The 21,789-nt window shown below is 45.4% G+C and overlaps 1 protein-coding gene across 3 annotated transcripts in view; it reads right to left on the reverse strand.

Annotated features, from left to right (window-relative positions):
* SV2B (synaptic vesicle glycoprotein 2B) overlaps window positions 1–21,789 on the reverse strand; it is a 157,736-nt gene that overhangs the window by 29,016 nt on the left and 106,931 nt on the right. For all 3 annotated transcript variants that reach the window (XM_010962924.3, XM_010962926.3, XM_074354006.1), the window contains exons 3-6: window positions 5,630–5,810; window positions 5,146–5,297; window positions 1,296–1,429; window positions 580–669 (exon numbers count right to left, since the gene is read on the reverse strand). In XM_010962924.3, the coding sequence (XP_010961226.1) occupies window positions 580–669; window positions 1,296–1,429; window positions 5,146–5,297; window positions 5,630–5,810 (557 nt within the window). The remainder of the gene's footprint in view (window positions 1–579; window positions 670–1,295; window positions 1,430–5,145; window positions 5,298–5,629; window positions 5,811–21,789) is intronic.

Below are 21,789 nucleotides of genomic sequence, written 5' to 3' on the forward strand. Positions count from 1 at the left end.
TGGGTTGTTTGTTAAGAGAGAACAACAGACCACTTCTCTAAAAAGGGGCTCCTGTCCGGCAAATCCCCTCTGGTTGGTACAGAATATTAGGAAAACCACTGTGTGTAAGTAAGGTCCTGCATGGGACGACCAGGGTAAGACGGAGGTGGAAGGTGGGGGAGGTCTGTGGTTACTGGGAAAGGCAGAGTCAGACACGCAAATGAGGGGGCAAGTAATCTACCGTCAGACTTCCTTAGGAGAACGTGGGGTTTGTTTGGAATAAATACGTCAATAACCTGCTTTGGGAGATGGGCTCAAAACTTGAAAGACCAGTAACCTTCACACAGTTATCCCCATATGAATACAGCTGGTTTTTACTTCCGTCTTTTTTTGACAATTAGCAAGACCGAGAAGGATTGTCCATCAAAATGCAAAGAATAATGATGACTCAGGGATAGGGATGTCATCAGGGGTTTCTGGCTCCTTTTGACAGATTTTCTGGGATGTGCTCACATAAGAAGATTGTTCTGTAGCAAACCAAGACAGTGAAGGGGAGAGCCCCCCACCCCCACCCCGCAGCACAGGTGACCACACACTCACCGTGAACACCTTCTCCGGGGCCCCCTTAGCCCTCATGTTGGTGTCATGGACGTGCTTGAGAATCATCCAGGCTTCGTCGTGTTTGCCCATCTGGTGAAACCAAGGAAAGAGACATGAAGAATCCTTTGCTGACTAGGGGTGGAAAAGAAGGAATTCAACAAGGAGGATCAGTCTGCAGAAAGCCAGAAGGAGGCACATGGGTGGACTCTGAGCACTAGGGCTGTGACAGCCTGCGAGTCCTACGGCCCCTCCACCAGCCCTGCCCGTCTGACCACCGCAGGCAGGGAGGCTCCCCCCAGGTCGGAAGCCGCGCAGGACTCCAGGAGCAGCGTTCTGGAGGGCAGGGGTCCTGCAGAGCTAAGAGTCATGACAGATTCAGGAGCAGTGACAGCTTTACAGCGCATCGCATGGCCATAACATGGAAGAACTCCATGCATCTTTGAAAAGCCTCATTGTCGGAAACTCTGAAGAAAGTGGGTGCAGGCAGCAGCCTCAGGAGGGCCCCATCCAGCTCCGCCCAGCCTCGGGCAGTGGGCTCCTGTGTCCCTCCGGCTCTGGCAGTCTGTGAACCCCGGGCACACAGCTGTCACAAGCAGCAATGGAACCGGACGTAATGATGGGTCAGGGCAGCCGACCTGGGACGAAGGGGCTGAGACAGCAGGCTAGCTCCTGTCACCGTCCCATCACTCTCACTTGGGGCCAGGAGGCTGACTCACCTCTAGCAGAAACCTTGGGCTCTCTGGCATGAACTTCAGGGCCACCATGGATATGGTGCAGGGCAGAGCACAGACGATGACAAACACTCTCCAGCTGTGGAAGTGGTAATTGGTGCCCATGCTGAAGCCCCAGCCTGTGAAGAAACAGAGGATCTCTGATGCACGATCTTAGAGGGGCCATAAAGAACTGGCTCTTGAACTACAAGAGCATCACTTGGGGAGCAAGGTAATAGGCAGACTTTCCAGCTATGCCCCCAAAGCATCTGATTCCGACAGGCTCTTGGAATCTGCATCTTGTCAACCCTCTAGGTAGGCCTGGCTGGACATTTATGGGGCCTTGGGTTGGGGTTAAAAAACAGGCATCACTCCATATCTCTATGTGTCTATTAAAATTTCAGCTAACAGACTGTTAGATGACAGATGTTCTATCGCCCTGCCTTGACAAATAAGGAGCTGGAATGTCAGGCCCAGAACTGTCCAGGACCCACTTTTATAGGACCCCCTTCTGTCCCCACACCAGCTCCTCTTGCAGAATGAGGGGCCTTCTGCCAACAGGTGCAGTCACCCCACACGTCACCATGGTGACAATGGGTGTCCTTGTCATGATCCCTCGAGTTTAGGGGGGATACCTAAGTCCTAAGTACCCAGAGTGTGATCTAGCAGTCAAACTCAGATGGAGAAGAAGGGTTATGTTTAGAAAGTATTCTACCTCTGAAAGATTTTGTTTTCTTAATATATGCAGATTATCCAAAATCCATCACTCCCTCATGAGTCTATGGTTTTTATGGTGATTTCAGTAATCTGCACTTAACACATTCATTAGGTACATCTTTGGGCCTTAAATTAAATAGAATTAAACAATGAACTGCTTCCAAATATATGAAACAACGGTTAATCTGGAGACAGGGATTGTTCTGCTCAATGATTTTTTTTAGCTTGCCCTACTTTTCTCCATCAGGATTTCACAAGCAGCTGCTGGTGCTGACTACAATGGGAATTAATCTTCCATAATATATCCTTTTTTTTTTTCCTGGGCTATGCCCCTGAGTTCCCAGAAAAATATTCTGAGTTTTGTAATTTTCTTTCTCAATGACTCAGTCACCCAAATTCCTGGTGCCAAGACCTCCCATCACTTCATTCCTGCAAAGGCAATTAAATGGGTTGCACAAGCTGTGTACAAACATCAAGGCTCCTCTCTGGATTACCCTTGCCTTTGTCCCTGCTGAGTGGAGGGGGCGTGAGGGATTAATGTCTTAGGCCTGTTGAGAAATACCGTCAAATGTCTGATTCACTGTGGACAAAACATCTGGTCCTGGTAAAATGAGGCTGAAAATAAATAACCACTCCTCTTACACTGTGATTCCAGTCCACCACATCTCTAGGATTGGTTTTCCCCAAGCTAACGCCTGTTTCAATTAAGCCTAATCATCCGAGAGGGTGGTATTTTTAAATGGATTGTAAAAGTCACAGATTTTATACATTTGGAGTAAAATACTCAACCACAAGCCCTGCCATCAGCCAGCAGTGGTCAGCCAGCAGTGGTCAGCCAGCAGCCATACGCCCACCCCCCCCAACCCCACCACCGCCATGGGCATCCCACTCAGCCTTGGGATGCAAAGAGAAACATGGAGAAAATTTCTGAGATGATTCTAGTACTAGGGCTGGCTCTTCCTTCTCAGCTGCCTTAGCAATTCTAGCCCTATTTGCAGACTGCTTGTCCCACAAGGGAAACACGCCCTCACACTCAGCCCATGAGCAAAGCTCTTTGGCTTCTCTCTGATTGGATCACTTTAGGTCACGTGCTCGCCTCAGCCATCGCTAAACCCCAGAGGATGCCAGGTCCTGAAGGCTTCCGTATACTTCCTTCCTCGTCCTTGGCACTGGGAGTGGGGTCAGTCACACCCAAACCGCAAGTCTGCAACCCAGCGGAGAAGGAAGGACGGGAAGGATGTTGTGAGGAGAGCAACCCATAATAGTCACTAGAAACTGCATCAGTTTTTCACTTCACTTACCACACACAGACACACAGTGTGTCTAGATAAAAAAGCAGTAAAAGAACTCAGGCTGGGAACGTGTCGACCAAGACTGAAGGAACCAAGGCTGGACAAGACAGAGGAACTTGTCCCAAATTACACAGCACCATTATTTTGACTCAGCTTTTATTCAGATTCTGCTTGTCTCCTTGCCCAAAAAGGTTTCTAACTCATTTAATTTAAATGTGGAAATAGTTTCTCAGTGTTAACACATTTGGATCAATTAACAGGGGAAAAGATATTATAGCAAGAACTGCGGGGGAAGAAATCAATTCCTTGGACCCACATAACCAACAGCACGTGGATAATAAAAGTGTGGGTCTGAGGGAAGGGTAGAGTGCAGAGCCTGATACTGGGAGTAATACAATTTTGTATCTAAAATTAAGGAGAACTGCCAACAGTGACAGAATTATCTGGAAAACCCTTCAACAATTTATGTCACTATTCCTGTTCATATTTCTTCTCTGTCTCTGACACAAAGTCCAGTGGGATATGCCAAAAATTACATGATGTTCCCAAACCCATTACTTCTACTTCTGGGCACACAGCTAGGTTACATTTTCCAGGGTCCTTTGCCATAGCGTGTGGTCATATTACAGATCTGGGGGCCAATGGGATATGAGCAGAGAGGCTGTGATCCACTTCCTAGCCTGCCCTCCAGAACCACCCATGTACAGCTGCCCCTGCTCCTTCCCCAAACCCACAGGTAGGCTTCAAGTTGAAGAGGGCAGGGTCACATGCTGGAAGGAACCTAAGCCCTGGGACTACTGATGCAGTAGAGCTGCCTGCAGATGAGAAACAGCCAGCCAGGCTTTACAAGAGGGGAAACTTCTATTGTATGAAACCACTGAGATTTCAGAGGTTTCTGAGGGTAATACAGCCAGCATCTACTTAACTAATACAATAGGCATTGTCTTCGCCAAAGCTCCTTCTTTAAAAGATAAGACAGAAGCATCCATTAGCCCAGAATATGCATCAGAGAGGGTCAGATTTAAAGCAAGCCCACCATGGAGGAGAATGGGTGGAGAAGTGTTGGTTTCAGGGGCAGCTGTCTGCTACTCCCTCTGGGCTGCAGGATTCTAGATGATGGCAAAGCTTACGTCCATAATCAGTGGTTTACCAGAAACAATTTTGAAGGATGCTGATGGTACTACCCAGGATACTCAAAAGGCATAATCAAATTCAAAACTGCTGCCTTCTCCCTACTTGACTCTTAATAAAAACCAACAGTGAAAGTTAATGTTGCCAAGTCTCCATCCGGAAAATCCAGTTTTTGCAATTACCCAGGATAATGAAATTGTCCTGGCTGAAACCAAGACCTTGTCTGTAAGGGCTGCTCCATGTCTACAGCCAAATAAGAGTGACAGAACGGAAAGTATACAAGAAAACCACACAGAGCGAGAGAGCGGCATCGGGCTTCAAGGTCATGCCAAGGCCAAGTCATCAATTCGGCCAAGTTGTCAACTTCTTGGCTTCTGTGACATCTATAAAACGGGGTTACCAGGCCTAACTTGCTGTGAGGACGAGGGCTGTAGGAGATGAAGGCTGAAGTCCTTTCAAACAAAAGGAAGGAAAGAAGAAAGGAAAGGAGTGGGGGAGGGAGGAAGGAGGGGAAGATAGACTGTATTATTTCCAGAAAGACATGAGCACGGAAATTAGCAATGTGTTTCCAGGGTTGGAATTTCTTTAGAAAGATCAAGGCCATACACAGGAACTGTGTGTGACTGTAGGAATAAGGCGGAGGACAGGAAATGCTGCTTGGAAGCAGGTACCGTAGGAACAAGGGCCCCTGGGCTCCCTTGTGCCAGTGCACTCACCATAGTGTGGAATGATGCTCCAGGCCATGGCAGATGCATAGATGCCTCCAGTCATCCAGAAGATGCCCAGCCAACTGAGATGCTCTCCTCGTTTCTCCCGGGACAAGAATTCAGAAAAATAGGCAAAAACAATGGGCAGAGCACCCCCAATACTGCAGAAAGAAAAATGCCAGAAAGAAAGAATCAAGTCAGACACTAAAAATGGTCATAACAGGAATCAAAGTGCCTTGTCTCACACTTAGGCTCTGTGATCAAATATCCCAGTAAATTCGAAAGACCAACCAAGACAATGTCGGTTATTTTGCCCTTATCCACTGACTTTACCACCTAGCCCCTTTTTAAGGTTCAACTTTAACACAGCATCTTGGAAGTCAGACAAAAAACTCAGTCTGAGGTTTTCTGGAGGTACCACTCAGAGGCAGAGTACCAGGATGGGCGGACCATTGGTCCAGGGGCCTCCAGCTGAGCCTCTGTGATTACGTACCCTATGCCCGAGATGAGTCTGCAGAAGAGAAAGGATCCGTATCCCTGTACGAAGGAGGAGAGGGAGGCGAAGGAGGCATTGACGGCCAGGGACATGCTGAGGACTCTCTTCCTCCCCAGTTTATCAGCCAGGCCCCCCAGGACGAAGGCTCCCCCCATCATTCCTAGGTAGACTATCAGCCCTGTGAGGAGGGGACAGAGAGAAGAAAAGGTGGAGAGAGAAGACAGGAAATTAGGAACCACGTGATGGTTTAGAAAATCCGATGCCCATTTTAATGCATCCTAGAAATTCCATGTCACAGACATAAAAGGTGGAATGTGACAGATGTTGGTGCAGATTAGAAGTGCTGAACAAATGTGACTTCTTAGGAATGCTATTCAAAAAAAAAAAAATAGCTCCCCCCACCCAGGCTTACACATATGTACACATACTAAAATAGATCCACCATAGCTGGGTTTGCTGTGCCCTTTCTTAAACCCTACTCTTTTAGATGAGTAATCCGCAGATGAGAGAAATGCTGTTCATTTTATATTTAAGCCAAAAAAAAAAAGCATTTATGGTATAAAAGTCCTTACCTGTGGGGTTAGGTTTAAAGAGAAATTTTCCAGGGAAAAGTGTGGCAAAGTGGGCATGGGGAACATTGGGAAGGGAAAAAATGGTGTGAGTGAAAACAATTGCCAACAAGATGGCTTATATATTTAAACACCCAAGAAGGGCTTTTTCCAAGCCACAACCAGTGTTCAGATTTCTTAGGGAAATATGGAAGAGGGTAGCAATGAGCTGTCCTTCTTTCAACACATGTAACCCCTATGTGCCTTAGAATAAAATCAGTTAATTTAAGATAGCATATACATATATGGTTGTAGACACATTTATGGCTGGTATTCCAATGAAAGCCAGCATCCTTATAGAGGGGGAACACTTTCAGAAACACATGGATAATTCTTTCCTAGTGTGAAGGAAAAGCCGGGCTGGGCTAACAAGCTAACTCACAAATCTAAGTGAAACAAGTGTCGGATTACTGATCTGAATTCAGCTGGGCTAACTCATAAATCTAAGTTAATAAGTGTCAGTTTGCTGATTCCCTGTTCATGGTTTGTTTTTTTTTTTTTTTTTTTTTTTTGCTAGCCAGCTGGATTTTCAAAGAGACATATCTGGCCTTGAAATGTTGGTTTGCTGCCTCCCTGCCCCCACTTTTGTGATCGTGATGCTGCTAAAGCTGTTCCATGCCTTTTGGCCAAGTACCCCAAGCTTGTAATTAACCCTATAAAACCTCATGCGCACGTCTTGGAGGTGCTCAGAGCTCCGGAGCAGAAGCCCCTCTGAGCCCGCCGGCGTAATATATCTGAGTACTCCAACCCTCTGAGTGGTGCCTGTTTCTTGCTGGCCTGCCATTTCCGTAACACTACTAAATACTGAGTACTTAACTAATTAGCAATGACTGTGCTAAGTGAACACATTATTGACTAAACCACGAAGGAAATTCTGGAGAATGTCTTTCACGTGGTGAAAATATTAAATACAAATTAGGTAAGTATCCTTTTGCTCAGCCTTAAGGGTAAATCAAACGAAGAACACAAATTGCCTTTCACAGAAAGGAAGCTTCTCCCCCTCTGCGGATGCTTGGTTCATGCAGATGTGAGCTAGGAAGGGTGCGCGTGAAGTCAAGAGCTTCATTCACTGCTTAATCAACTTGAAGGTAGGTCCCCAAAGGGAGAAATTTAACTACGCTCTGCTGGATCTTCCCCGTGGCAGGTTTCTTTCCCTTGTTATTTTATTCCAGGAGATGAAAAGAAATGATACCTTTGGTGTTGTCAACAGCTTTCCCTCACGTGTGTTGTCATGTTTCAGCTCTGCGTTGCTCAAAGTCATGAAGTGTGTTTATTTCCTTTTTCTTCTTTGTGTATGATGTCACTTCATGAAATATCCTTATGAGGCTACCAGCATTTATTAAGTGCCTGTTACTAAGTAAGTGCTATTTTCGTCACAAGGATACAGAGGGGCACAAACACACGAAAATCCCTTTCTTCGTGGAGCTTACATTCTAGTTGGGGAAAGGAGATAATACGTAAGTGAGTAAAATATACAGTAAGTGGGTTGCTGATAAGTGATACAGAGAAAAATAACACAGAGGCAGGGAAAGAGAGTGTCAGGTGGGAGGTGACAGTTCTAGATAAGATGGTTTGGGGAGCCCTCAGGAGAATGGGACATTAGGACAAAGACCTCCAGAGAGCCCAGCATGGGGCCATCTAGGGGAAACTGCTGGCCCTGTGCTCCTGGACACACATAGAGGGCACACAGAGAAGTGACAGAGTGAGGCTCAGAATCCACTGTTTACCAGTTTCCCAGCCCGTAGCTCAGAAAACGCAGTGAGCAATTTCCCACTACATTAGGTCACTGACACTTGTGTTTGAGAAAGTGAGTCAAGGCTTACAAACCCAACTCAGACCTGGGTCATGCTATATTGTAATGACACGTGAGTCAGTGTTCCCTGCTAGACTGTGAGTTTATCTGTCTGATCCAGCCCTGACCGGCTCGGGGCTTTCAGCATCTGGTTCCCAGCAGACCTCATCCTGCCTGGTTCTTAGCCATTGAGTGTTATGTCTAGCAGGACTCCCTTACTCACACTGATGAGGGTATCTTAAAACCATCTTCTGCTGCCATGACCCATCTCCACCAAGAATGAATTTGGTTACGTGCTGGGTGAGCCCCAGGCTGCAGCTCCCCTGACTCTCACCTGGTGGTGCCATGTACATGACTGGCTTTGTGCCCAGTCCTGAGAGTCTAGTCCCCATGCTAGTTTCCTACCAGCATCTGATGCCCCAACCAATTGGAAAAGTCCCAAACTCTGCCCATGCCCAACCAGGACTGGATTCTACTCTCTCAGACTTAGACAGCTCACCTAACACCATGACCACGGGCAGGAGCCCCACATCTGAGATGCCCTCCCTTCCTCCGCACTCCCAGATGGGCCCCTGGGAGGTCACCACCGCCCATCTCACACTGGAGTTTTCCACAATTCCTTATACTTGGTCATTTAGACTTCCAGATCAGAGCAAGAGAGAACTCTTTTTTTTTTTTCCAAGTTCAGTCTGTTCCACTTCCAACTTCTGTTAGCCTCCAGTTAGTACCACTCCTTGCCGAGAATTTCCAACACTCCATTCAGCCAACGAATGCCTGGTGCTTCTCTCGTGACACCTGATCAACAAACATTTGGAATAAAGAAACTGATGCTGAAAAGAAGGAAGGGAGGGAGGGATGTCCTGAGCGAACTGCAGATTCATGAGCAAAGTAAAGGCGACAGTGGCTGTAAGCCACCGAGTTACACAGCAGTAAACAATGGGCAGTAAGTGCCAAACAAACTTGGGAGCCTGATGTATCCTGTAACAGCAGCAAAAGAGCCAGCACAGAGTGAGCACTTGCCACTAGGCAGCCCCCACACCAAGCACTTCACAGGCATTGCTCACCCCATGTAATGCTCCCAGCAACCTGTAACCGAGACACTGTTACCGCACCTGCCTTATACAGAAGGAAACTGATCTGCAGAGAGAGAAAGCCGCTCCCCAAGGTCACACAACTGATGGAAATATCAAGGTTTAGAACCAGTAACTCTGACCTCAGAGCCCATGCTTTAATTCCTCGACTTGACTGCTCTTTAGAGATAAGCACTGGTCAGACTTCGTAGCTCTGTGTCAGTTCGTCCTTTCTTCAGTTGCTCACCCCCAGGACTGCTTGCTATGTGGGGCATGGTTTCTTCCGTTCAAGGAGAGAAACGACAAAACCAGTGATTATCTCCTGGTGAGAAAGAGTGCTCCAGTCCAAGTATTTATCGGGTATTATAAAAACACAGAGAAGGAACAGAGCTTGGATACGCCTCACCCAACGTGGGAAGGCTTCCAAGAGAAAGACATCAAGCTGCTGTTGAAGGACAAAGAGAAGTTAGTCAGGTCTTCATCTGGGTGGCGGGGGTGTATCACAGGCAGGTGCAGATAGCACGGACAAAAATGAGGAGGCGAAAAGAACGCCTGATGTGTCGGGCAACGGCCTGCCAAGTAGTTCAGTGTGAGTAGAGCACCATGCACGTGGGGGACCTGGTGAGGGACTGGGGCTGGAGGTCAGGACAGAGACCAGGTTGTAAATGGCTCAGAGCCTGAAAAAGAGAGAGAGCGCGCGTGCACGTGTATGAGTGCAAGCATATGTGGCATCTGCATATGTGTGGGCCTGTGAACTTGGAGGAGGAGGGGAAGATGAGAATTAGAGGAATGGTGAGGAGATGAGCTAAGAACCAGTCCATACACCCCATACCCCAGTCCCACCCCAGAGAAAAACACTAGCATCCTATGAAAGTGCTTTTTTTTCTGACTTCAATGAAGTTATCGTCAGCACTTCCCAAATTTCACTGTGCACACAAATCACGGAGGTATCGTGTTAAAATCAGATTCTGATTCTCCAGTTCGGTAGGTCTGAGGCAAAGCCTGAGGTTCTGCATTTCTAACAAGACTGGAGCTGCTGGTCCGTGGACCACACTCAGTAGTGAGAGGCTGGAGTGCACACCCCTACACCCTCGGGGACACACTGGGAGGGGCAGTGACACGAGTCCTGACCTTGGAACCTGAAGATCTCATCCACGGTCGTGTGATTTGGGAGAAAAGCCTCTCACCCTCTAAGGGCCTGACCACTGCACTGTAAACTGCTTCCTGAGCTATCTAATCTCCAAGCTGCCTTCCCGTTCATTTGTTTTTAAAAAGTGTAAGTCATGGAAGATGAAGTTCTGTCCCAGAAAGAAGATTTTCAGATTAAAAGAACAAACCCAGACACAAATGTTTGATTAAACCATTGGGAGAGCCACATGAGACATGTCTGTGGACCATATGTGACCCTAAGTGGCTTCTGGGCCACCAGTTTGCAATCTTAGCCATGAACATCCTGATGCTTATTAAGCTATTATCGCGCAGCCACCCTTCTGGCCCCTACTTTGTCTACAAATCAGTGTGCTTTGCAGGCTGCTCCCTGCTAGGTCCTGCCAATAGGGGGCACTAAAAGGAGGCTTAAAGGCTGGTGAAGGAAAAAGGACCTGTTCTTTCTGTCCCTGTAAGTTTTACCGGAGCAACACGTCTTCACCCTGGCAGCAGCAATTCCCTTCCACAGCGACAGCTGAATCCAATGAGCAGAACCAGACATCCTCCTGCCTTCCATCCCCTCCCACAGCAGTACCAGCCAACCAGGGTCCCCTCTCTGGAGATCTGAGCTTTCGCTCCAAGGGGCCCCCTTCTCTGAGCCTCTAAGTTATCATAATTCCAATTTCTTCCCTTTATTCCCACAGCCCTAGGGGTGGCAGCTGCTCCCTACCGTCGCCACCTCAGTATACGTTTTACAAAAAGTTCACTTAGCCAGTTAATAATTTTTCACATTGAATTCTCTCTGTTCCAATAACTGGTATGTTTTCTGTCGCCTACCTACATCCTGACCGATCCAGATGCAGAGGCAGATTGATGAATCTTAGAGATCAGACATTGAGCTCGGTCCCTTAGCTGTGCTAGATGACGAGGCTGAGCCCCAGAGAAGGTCAGTGACTCTCCTGGAAACGCTCTGCTGGCCCAGGAACTGCTGACCCTGCACTCTGGTCTCCTGGCTCCGAGCCCGGTGATTTTCCTACCAAACTTCGCTGTCCAAAGCAAAGAAGGAACTAGAAAGAACAAGAAGAGCTTCTCAAAATGCTGTGGTAGGGATCACAATACACGGCTTCCAAATATGCCACTTTGATAGAAGGGTTATTTTGAGCTGAAGACAGTTGAGAAAGAGCAGATTCCAAAAAAAGAAAAAAAAAAGCTCTTTGCCTTCCCACTTCCCCCACATTTGCCTAAAAGCAGGCTTACACTCTAAATCACAGAGAGACTCTTATCAACCCAGAGACAACACAAAGAAGCATCTGCATAACAAACCTTACTAAAGGAACTCTGTATTAGTTTGCCCCATCTGTTTACCTTCCCACCGTTTGCCACTCTTGGGAATCTAAAACCCTTGTTGTCTTGTCATTTCTCTACAAATGCACTGTTCCTTGTGAAGATGCTTTCTAAGCCCAAATTCTAACCCTCCCTAGAGTGACCCATGAGTATGCGCACCATGCATGTTAATAAAGTCTCTTTGCTTTTCTCTTGTTAATCTGTCTTTTGTCAGTTTAGTTTGCAGGCCCCCAGGCACTGAACCTAGGAGGGTAGAAGGAAGAAGTTTTTCTCCCCCTGCACTGTCTTGAGAGGCCATGAGAAGGGAGAATAGAAGAAAAATGAGCCTATGTACAGAGAAGAGAATTAGAAATGTCTGTACTATTGAACTCATTTAAAATCTGTCTTTCACAGCAGAAATTAAGACAATAAATTTGGAAAATTGGAGTGCAATGGAATTATCAAAAATGACTTCAGCGTAAAGCAGATAAGGGACTAGTTAGAAAGTGGGAAAGTTTGTCCTTCAATTGCATTCAACGTGCTCAGAGGCATTTTAAGGCAATGTCCCCGCTAATAACACTGAGCTTTTGGAGGTAATTAAAAGCCATGATTGCTACTTGCAGGGTAGGGGGGGATGGAGGTGAAAGGAGGGGGATGTTTTGGGACGAGAAGGGCTTTCCATCGGTGATAACACCACAAAATGGAATACCCTTCCTTGGAAGAGGGAGGAACCCACTCTAACAGGTGCCTATAAAAGGAAGAGCCCACTCTTGAGGCACAAGGCATGAGACACAAGACTTAAGTCGGTCACGGTCACAGCGCTTGCTCACGGACTAGCAGCAGCATGACCGCAGGCACCCCGCTCAGCTTCTCTGATCCTTGCTCCTCCTTTCTAAGAGACCAGTGCTCACCTTGCAGAGCTGTGAGGGGGTTATGTAGGACAGTGGGTTGAACATGTCTAGCAGAATGCCTGGCCCTAAAGTAAATGCACATGTGCTAAATGCCGCTGTTTCTATGAGCGGTGCGGCTTAGAATCGGCTGGGACCTGAGACTGGAAAGATGAAAATAAGTTGGCGGTATTTTAAAAATCAAACCAACCATATATCAGAACTTGAGGAAAGAGAATCAAGACTAGCGGAAGAAGCTTATTTATAGCAGCGTGCCCTTTAAGTGCACCTCCCTCTCTCCTTACCTGAAAAGGAAGCCAGCTTCCAATATAAAGCTTTCTTTGACTAAAATATTTTCAAGTTTCCTCTAACAAGACGTGTGGGGGAGGTATTTCTTTTTTCGCTAACTCTTCTGTTTCTTAAGTTCTCAGATTAAATGTCATCTCCTGGTGTTCCAACCTAGGACTCAACACACTTTTTCTATAAAGGATCAGAGAATAAATATTTGGCTTGCAAACAATTTACTTTGCTGATGCCTGGTGGTCTGTGACATAGTCTTCTTCCCTTTTTTCTTTATAATCCCTTAAAAATGGAAAAACATGGGTGGGGAGGGTATAGCTCATGTGGTAGAGTGCACGCTTAGCATGCACGAGGTCCTGGGTTCAATCCCCAGAACCTCCTGCAAAAATAAATATGTAAATAAACTTAATTTCCTCCCCACCAAAAGAAAATTTTTTTAATTTAAAAATAGATACAGGCCACAGATCCGTGGGCCATAGTTTGCAGACCCCATCTCGCCCCCAGTGTTATTCTGTCATCCCTGTGTTATCCTGGTCTTTCTGCATCATACTTCTTCCTTCATGTCACATATGTCTAATTGCTATTACATATTTATGGGTTCAACGTTTGTCAAACTCCTTTAATGGCAAACTCATGGAGGACAGACCTTTGTCAGTTCTGTCTGAGTGGAGCTCGCCCTGCGTCTCTAGCATCCAGAGCAGAGAAAGATACACAGTAAGCTCTCCAGTAATATTTTTCCAAGAAATAAACAAAATAATATTAAAATAATTCATATCCACTGCCGAAAAAACTGAAGAATACATTACAAATGTATAAAAGGTAAAGCCAAAACGAGCCATCCTACCACCACTCAAAGACAGCTATTATTAGTATGTCTTATTCTTTGTATTTGTACGCATACAACTACGTGGTTGAGACCATTCTGTAACGGAAATTTCATAAGCTGTTTTTTCCACTTGATAAATAACTCAGCGAAGAACATCTCTGTGCATATGTCCTTGTCTGCATTGCTGATTATTGGCTCAGAATTGATTCCAAGAAATGAAATCATGAGGTCAAAGAGCTTCTTGGGACACAGCGCTGAATTTCTTTCCAGAGAGCTGGTACGGATCATCAACCTCTCACCACCTCTAGAGATGCTTTTCACAACAGACAGGATACACCCTCTCAGCGCCAGAGGCAGCAGTTGAAGAGATAAACAATCAGACTGGGCTGGCTTGGCTGGCTTATGTGTGATGTGAAAGAAGGGCTCCTGCATGATAATCTTCTTTAATTTAGCAATTAACCAAGGACAAAGAAGGCACTTTTTAACATTTTTGTTTTGCTTGAATACCTAGAAATTAAGTGCATTAATTATCCTGGGAGGATTCTGAGCTCCCTTCTCCTGCAACCACTCCAATATTTATTTGACTGCATGCATATGCTTTGCAGGAATAAAAATCAGCATCCCTCAGTGGAACTATTTGTATTCCACTTCTTTATTATTTAACCAAATTTACCTTTTTGAAGGGTAATGTTCTCTTGGACTAGGGCCTGGGAGTCAGAGATCCAAAAGGTGGTAAATGTGGTAACTGTTGAACGTATATGGGAACCCCCCAGAGAAGCCTCACTTTGGTATTAGGTCATGGGTATGCATCTGCACACCTCTATGAAATCAGACGCCTTGGGTAAGTTGGCCAAGTGCTTTGTTTATAGGACATACGGATGCTTGAAAACTTCTGCGATGAGTAAGTACTTTCTTTTGGGTCTCAGTGCTTAGCACAGAAAAGGTTTCACTTCAACAATCTGTCTAGTGGAAACCAACCTGCCAATCACCGTACTGGACTCTTCTAGCACTTTGTGCAATAAACTCAAGTGAACAAATCTTTGGAAGCAGGCTAACTTTCCTGGTCTACTGAAAGTTGGAATTCTCCAAAATGTCACATAAGATGTTTGGAAACAAGTGTGGAGAGGAGAAAGGAAGGGACAAAGGAATCAGCACCTCCTAAGACCCTACCATGTGCTAGGTACTTTGCTAGGTGATGTATGTAAAAATTCCAATTTGTCATTCCAACCATGTGAGGGAAGTATTAATCCTTTAACAGATGAGGTTAAGAGCTTTCCTCTCTGATCAGAATGATTGAAATATCTAAGTAAAATTTTCTAATATCTGATGGGAAGAAATCCAGCTTTACTGTTGGGTGATTCATCAGTGCCCCAAATTATGGAGTGGTCCATGAGAAAAGATGCACCAACACTATTCAAGGACACCGGGGCTGGAGGCATTTGTCACTCTGTCTGAGGACACAGGTCATTCACTCACGCTTGGTTCTTCAGCTCAAGAGAAGACACGACCCTACAGAAGAGCAGAATCATCCTTCCTGGAAGTTCTAGGTTCTGCTTGTAGCCAACAGACCCAGATATAGGGGTCTGCAGGTGGGCTGGGGACTCTGAGGGACAGAGCCCCCCGCTTCAGCAACATAGTGAAAGGATGGGGCTTTAAACCTATAGGTTTAGGAAGGATAGGAAAGCGTTCTTTGTCTAACCATACTTATGGGAAATTAGAGACCCTGCAAGGAAGTCTAGAGACTTTATCATCCCAGGTAATGCATAACTAAGCTCAAGCCACAAGGTAATATTTTGGGCCAAACAGTAAGTCTGGAAGGATACCCAGACCTCAGATCCCTCGCCATGCCTTTGGTGAGTGGGAGACAGGCCCACAGTCATGGCAGAAGCAATTGTAACAGAAAAAAATTCAGGACACTAGTGAGGTTTCTGCCCAGGGCTTAGCTTAGCCCTGAGGCAACGGGGTATCTGACATGTCCCTTAATATTCTCTCAAGCTGATAACAAGAATCATTAAGAAATATTCCTTGAAGATGCTGTGAGAATCCTGAAATTGCCTATTCACATATGACCACACTAGAGACATCTCAGAAAAGCAGAGATTTCCTTTTGGTACTTCTCAATGCAGGTGAGAGGGGGTATCACCTGGGCTAAAGCCAGCAGAGGTGTGACATCTCTGATGACTCCCCTGGGCACTGTGGGCATCTCAGATATGGTCGTCACCCACTGAGACTCAGCAATCCCTCAACCACTCTACTAAAGCCCAAATTGTGGCTGACACTGTGGTCATTTCTAGAAGGTAGAGTAATGTATCTGATGAGATCTAGGACCAGTCCAGGGGAATCATAATAGGGCTGATTAGTTGCAGATTTTGGCTGAAAGCTAGATGCTGAGATAGGAGTAGCAGATAAAAGATCAAGAGAGGAGTCCATCAACAAGTGAATGGACAAAGAAAATGTATATATATGCAGTGGAATACTACTCAGCCATAAAAAAGAATGAAATTTTGCCATTTGCAGCAACATGTATGGACTTGGAGGGTAATATGCTTGGTGAAATAAGTCAGACAGAGAAAGACAAATACTGTATATCACTTATATGTAGAATCTAAAAAATACAACTAACTAGTGAACGTAGTAAAAAAAAAGAAGAAGCAGACTCACAGATACAGAGAACAAATTAATGGTTACCATTGGGGAAAGGTTAAAGGGGAAGGACAATAGGACAATAAAGTGGAAGGAGATTAAGAGGTACAAACTATTATATATAAAATAAGCTACAAGGATATATTGTACAACACAGGAAATAGAACCAATATTTTATAATAACTGTAAATGGAGTATAATTCTTAAAAAATGTGAATCACAATATTGTACACTTGTAACATATAATATTGTACACCAACTATATTTCAATTAAAAAAAATCAAGACAGGAAACCAAATTCTTTACCAAGGAAATTTGCTCAGCCCCATTCTCTACATATAAGTATGTATGGAAAAGGGGCATAGAGATTAAATAAATCTCAGTCTTCTGTTTTCAAAAACCCTCACAATATAGCAGAAATAAAGAGGTGGAAACAAGTTAAGTGGTGGAGCAGGGCAGGGGTCAGAGAAGAGCCACAGCAAGAACTCTGGCACGCTGGTAACTGGAAAGACGGTGGGAGCCAAGCTTGGCAGTCTTAGAACAAGCAGATGGCTGGGGGTAGTGGGGGACGGTTGGATGGGGGTGCACAGGGCTGAGCTTCCCATCAAGGCATCAGAAGGTGATGAGGCTCGTTATTGACAGAGGTCAAACTCACGACCTTCCAGAATTTGGATGTCTTTTTGGTACAGTGACTCTGAACAGGCTGCCTTGTCTTCAAAGAACATTACCTTCTATGTTACCATAGAATTGATTTACAACCGGACTGGAAAAGATCTATCTTTCTCTCCAGGGACACCTGGATATCTGGCTCTGCCTCATGGCCAAGATAAAGACAATGAGACTGTGATGTGCTGTTTAAAGTCTGAAACTCCCCTGGCCATCCCTAGGGCCAGTTCATTCACTCATGGTTTTCAGAGGCATAACTGTTTAGTCAACCTGGCTCAACCACACAACCAGAAGGACAAGAAAACCCCTCTGGAAACTTCTGCCTTGAGCTCTCTCATAGTGAAGATTTCTTGCACAGGTCATGGTGGTTTTATCTGGAGACAGGTCCAAGGACCCTGAGGACTGTGCCTAGATGTCTCTTGATTCCCCAGTGCTTGCCTACACGCTCTCTGCTCCACTGTGTCCTTTGCTTTTAAATAAGAGCCTACGTGACTATTCTCAGAGGAGTCTTGTGAATCCTTTCAAATATCCAAAGTGATGAAATCTTTTCACCTCTTAGCCCAGGATTTCAAAAGCAGGTGCCTACAGGGGCAGTAAATGCAAATGAGTCAAGTTGAGAAGGCACACTTAATAGCAAACAGGAGGGACCAGGGATACACACCCATCTAAAGGAAGCAGCCATACTTTACTTCGGCCAGTTGCTGTGTTATAGAAAATATACCCTATTCCTACAGTTTCAAAAAGAACTAGAAATTTGATTTCTAAATAAAATTCTTTGCTTTTTAAAACACTCTACTAACCAAACAATTATTTTCATTCAGTGTAGATCTGTGCAGGTTTTAGTATTACTATGTTAGTAGCCTATAATGAAAAAGAATATGAAAAGGAATTTATACACACACACACACACACACACACACACACACATATATAAAACACAACATTGTAGACCGACTATACTTCAATAAAATAAACAAAAATATTAGTATGTTAGGAAAGTGAGTATTCACACTTTCGTTGACATAAAATGTATCTCATAGGTCTGATATCTTAATTTTTCTATTCCTATGACAATTAACCTTAATTTTCTCTTTACCTTTTTATCAGGTAATGCCTACCCCCTGGATAGTGATGTTCTGTGCTCTTCCCCATCGGGTCTTCACACTGCTTGGTCTTCCATCCAGCACATTCTTTGTTCAGATGTGGCTCCTTCCCATACTCCAGGCCAAAGCTTCCTTGACCACACACCCACAGTGGCCTCTCCCTCCAACAGGTGGAGTCACAAAGACCAGTTTGAAGACCATTAGATCCCAAGGGAGGGGAGCAATACTGATGGCTTGGGGTGGGATGATGGATAGCAATGGAAGTGGTAAGAAGTGGCTGGGTAGATTTTAGAGGTAAAGTCAAGAGAGGATGGTATATAAAGTAGAGATTGGATCAGGTCTCCGAAGAAGTGAGTGGCAAGAGAGAGGAGATTCTAGGCTGAGTAGTGACATGTTCCCATGTTTATGGGTCAGGAAGATGAAGAGAAACCAGCAGTGGAGAATAAGAAGGAATGGCCAGTGGAACAGCAGGAAAACTGGAGGCAGGGATAGCCTAGAAGTCCACTAAGGGAAACGTATCAAGGAGAAGGGAGGGGTCAGCTCTTACAGTTGCTGCTGACAGGTCAAGAAAGCTGAGGACTGAGAACGGACCACAGGATTGATCAAGCAGGGGTCACTAGTGATCTAGACAAGCACAGTTTTCTAAAGTGTTGGGGACTAAATCCTGCTCACAGTGGATGTAAATGAGGATGGGAAGGGAGGACTCAGATTCTGTGAGTTTTACTGAAAACAGAACAGAGAAATAGAGAAGACGTGCATGGGGTCAAGATTGGGGAAACTCCAATCATGTATCATGTTTGTGTGCTGATGGGAATGATTCCATACAGACTTTTAAAACTAGATGAGGAGGAGGAAAATAGGAATTACAAAAGTGATGCTCTGGGGAGGTAGGTAAGAGGGGATGGGAATCTAGTGTAAGAGAGGACAGATGAGCCTCTCAGCTCCTCCATGGCAACAGGAATAAGGTGAAAGCACAGAGGCAGTTAGGAAGGTAAGTGTGGTGGCAGGAGCTGTGAGAGTTCTTTTCTGGTTGCTTCTGTTTTCTCAGTGGAAGAGGAACTGACTTCATTATGCTGAGGGTAACGATGGGGAGGAGGGCCTGGGAATTGAAGAATAGAAGATAAGGCACAAAACAGCCATCAAGGAGACTGGGAAAGTGAATGGTTCAGGGAAACGAAGGATGATGTCTGGCAGCATAAGGGTCCCCTTAAGGGTCTTGACAATGAATTTAAAGTGAGGCCAGTGAACCACGTTGTGCATATCTCACCAGCCATGTTCAGCTACAGGGTACAGGGACAGACTGATGAAGAGTTGGTGTAAACAGAACTGGGGAACACAACAAAGTGAGGGAGGCACGAGGAAATTGGTGGCATACGCAGGGAATGGTTCTGGTTCTGGTCCACAGAGCTTAAGTTCAGTGAAGAATGGGGTGAGGACAAGAGGGTGGTAAGAGACAGCCCAAAAGGCTGTAGGTGTACATGACGTTGAACAATTGTAGAAGCTAGAGGACTAGACAGAGTAAGCCAGAAAGACAGGAGCACTTGACATTGGGATTGTGGAGGGGTTGGAGTTATTGACAGTGATAAGAGCTGGAGTAAGACCAGGACAGTAAGAGACTTAGAAGGGGGACATAATTGCCGAGGACTTTCACTAGGGTACTGGAAAGTGCTTACTGAAATCATCAAGAATTGTAATGGAAATAGTGTTGGATGGTGACAGTAAACCTAGAACTAAAATCCTCAAGGAACCAGGGGGTCAGTAGATGACTGCAACAAGGTGGGTGACACACTCTGATGACAGGAGATTCAAGCAAGGGATGTTTTAGAGAGGAGGGAGGGCGAATGGTCTTGGTGTGTTACTGAGGAGCTAAGAGGAGCTATGGTACAGGATGTGGAGTATGAGAAAGAAAAGAGCCACCCACTAAGAATGCAGGGCTAAGGAATGTCCTCAGGGAAGCGAGAAAGGTAAATGACAGTAAGAGAAGACCTTGAGGAGTGAGGATTAGATAAGAAAAAAACAAAGGATGCACAGAGCTGTACGGGGAAGAAAGTCTGGGTGGATAAGGAACTTCTTGGGAGACACGGACGTCTCATGGTGACAACACACACAGTGATAAAGGTCGTGACAACAGTCCTGAAGGTCTCAAAACCAGTCTGGGGCGGGGGGGGGGGGAGAAGTATTGAAGGACCTACCCAGAGCACACTGAATTCTGGAGCTCCCTTTGTTCCTGCCAACAGAAGGATGGAGGTTGGGAAGAGGGGTGGAGAACCACCTTACTTATTGTCTGTTTCCCTCTAAAATGAAAGAGGGACTTGTATGTCATTCATCAATGAGTCACTCAATAAATAATTGATTCCTTAAAGAGTTATTCAGTAAAATGAAGAAAGAAAATACAAAGCAAGGTCATATTTATTGGGTCCTTATTGGGCACTGTGATGAGCCCTTGATGTGCGCTCTCTTATTTAAGCCTCACAATAGTTCTGAGAGGTAGTCACTAATAATATCTTAATTTTATAGATAAAGAACCAGGGTTCAGGGAGGTGAACTGACTTATCTAAGGTGAGATAGTGAGTGACACAGCCAGACTATAAAGTCAGACAGTCCGCCTGCAAAGCACTTACACATATGATAGACACTGTTGGTCACACTCCCAACAAAACTTTTTCCCTCTTCTTCCTTGTTAAGGGAAGTGTAGTTTTTGTTAGGTATTTGTTAGCTGTGCTCAGAGAAATTGCCACACACACACACACACACACCCCCAACCCGAGGATGAATCATAGTTAATTTAAGATGGTCATGTGAATACAATTCAGGGAGAGCAAAAAAAGATACATAGGGATGTTTGTCAGAGGCTCCTGGCCAATATTTTTGTGCCCAGTGAAAAAGAGAACATTGAAGAAGAGGCACTTTCTTGCCACCATCTCTCTTACTTCCTGCTTGGAAAGCTATCATGGGAGGATGTAGCATTTAGAGCTCTGGTGGTCGTCTTGTGACCATGAGGGAAAGGCAAGGAGAATCACAAATGCCAGACCTCAAGCCCTGACATCACAGTAAACCACTGACCCAGCCCTGGAACCACCAACTGTAAGAAATCTTGATAAGTAAAGAATAAGCATCTTCATGATTTAGAGTCACTGTTACCAGCAGTTGCATGCATCCTAGACACATAGTGCCTCCTGAAAAAGGAATCATACAGAGGAATGATCACCTGATTGATTCATACAATCATTCATTTAGAGCAAAAAGTGAGATAACTCGATGTAGAGGATAGAGCTCTGTGCCAGTAGTCAGGGTCGCTGGTCCCACTTTCGGAGCACATGACCTTGACCAACTTACTTCCTCATCAGAGCTCAGTTTCCTCCAACTGGAAACAAAAGGTGTGCCAGGAGTTCTCCTTTACCCCTTCCCCATCTGATATTAGATGATTCTATAATGTGGTAAGTAATGGCTTATGCCTTATAATCTGTTGTCACATGTCCTTCAAAGGATAAGACTTCCCTGCCTAGGACCCAAGGAGAGGTGAAGCAGAGAGGCCAAGGAAAGGACGCGACTTCTCTGGGCTATTCCTGCACATCCCCAGTGAAGACCGATGCACGCCTCTGAGTCAGCAAAATCTCCATTGTTGAAAGAGAAGGTGCTCACTCTGCACATTTGAGCCGCCTGGGCCAGTCCCCACAGAGAGAAGAGTGTTCACATTCAGTCTGTTCAGCGGACCCCATGGGGCATGTCAAAGGCTATTACATTTCCAGGACCATCTATCTGACTCTCCCTTCCCTCCTCCCTGCCCTGCTAA

Source organism: Camelus bactrianus, chromosome 27 (genome assembly GCF_048773025.1).
Source record: "Camelus bactrianus isolate YW-2024 breed Bactrian camel chromosome 27, ASM4877302v1, whole genome shotgun sequence".
Taxonomy (NCBI): Eukaryota; Metazoa; Chordata; class Mammalia; order Artiodactyla; family Camelidae; genus Camelus; species Camelus bactrianus.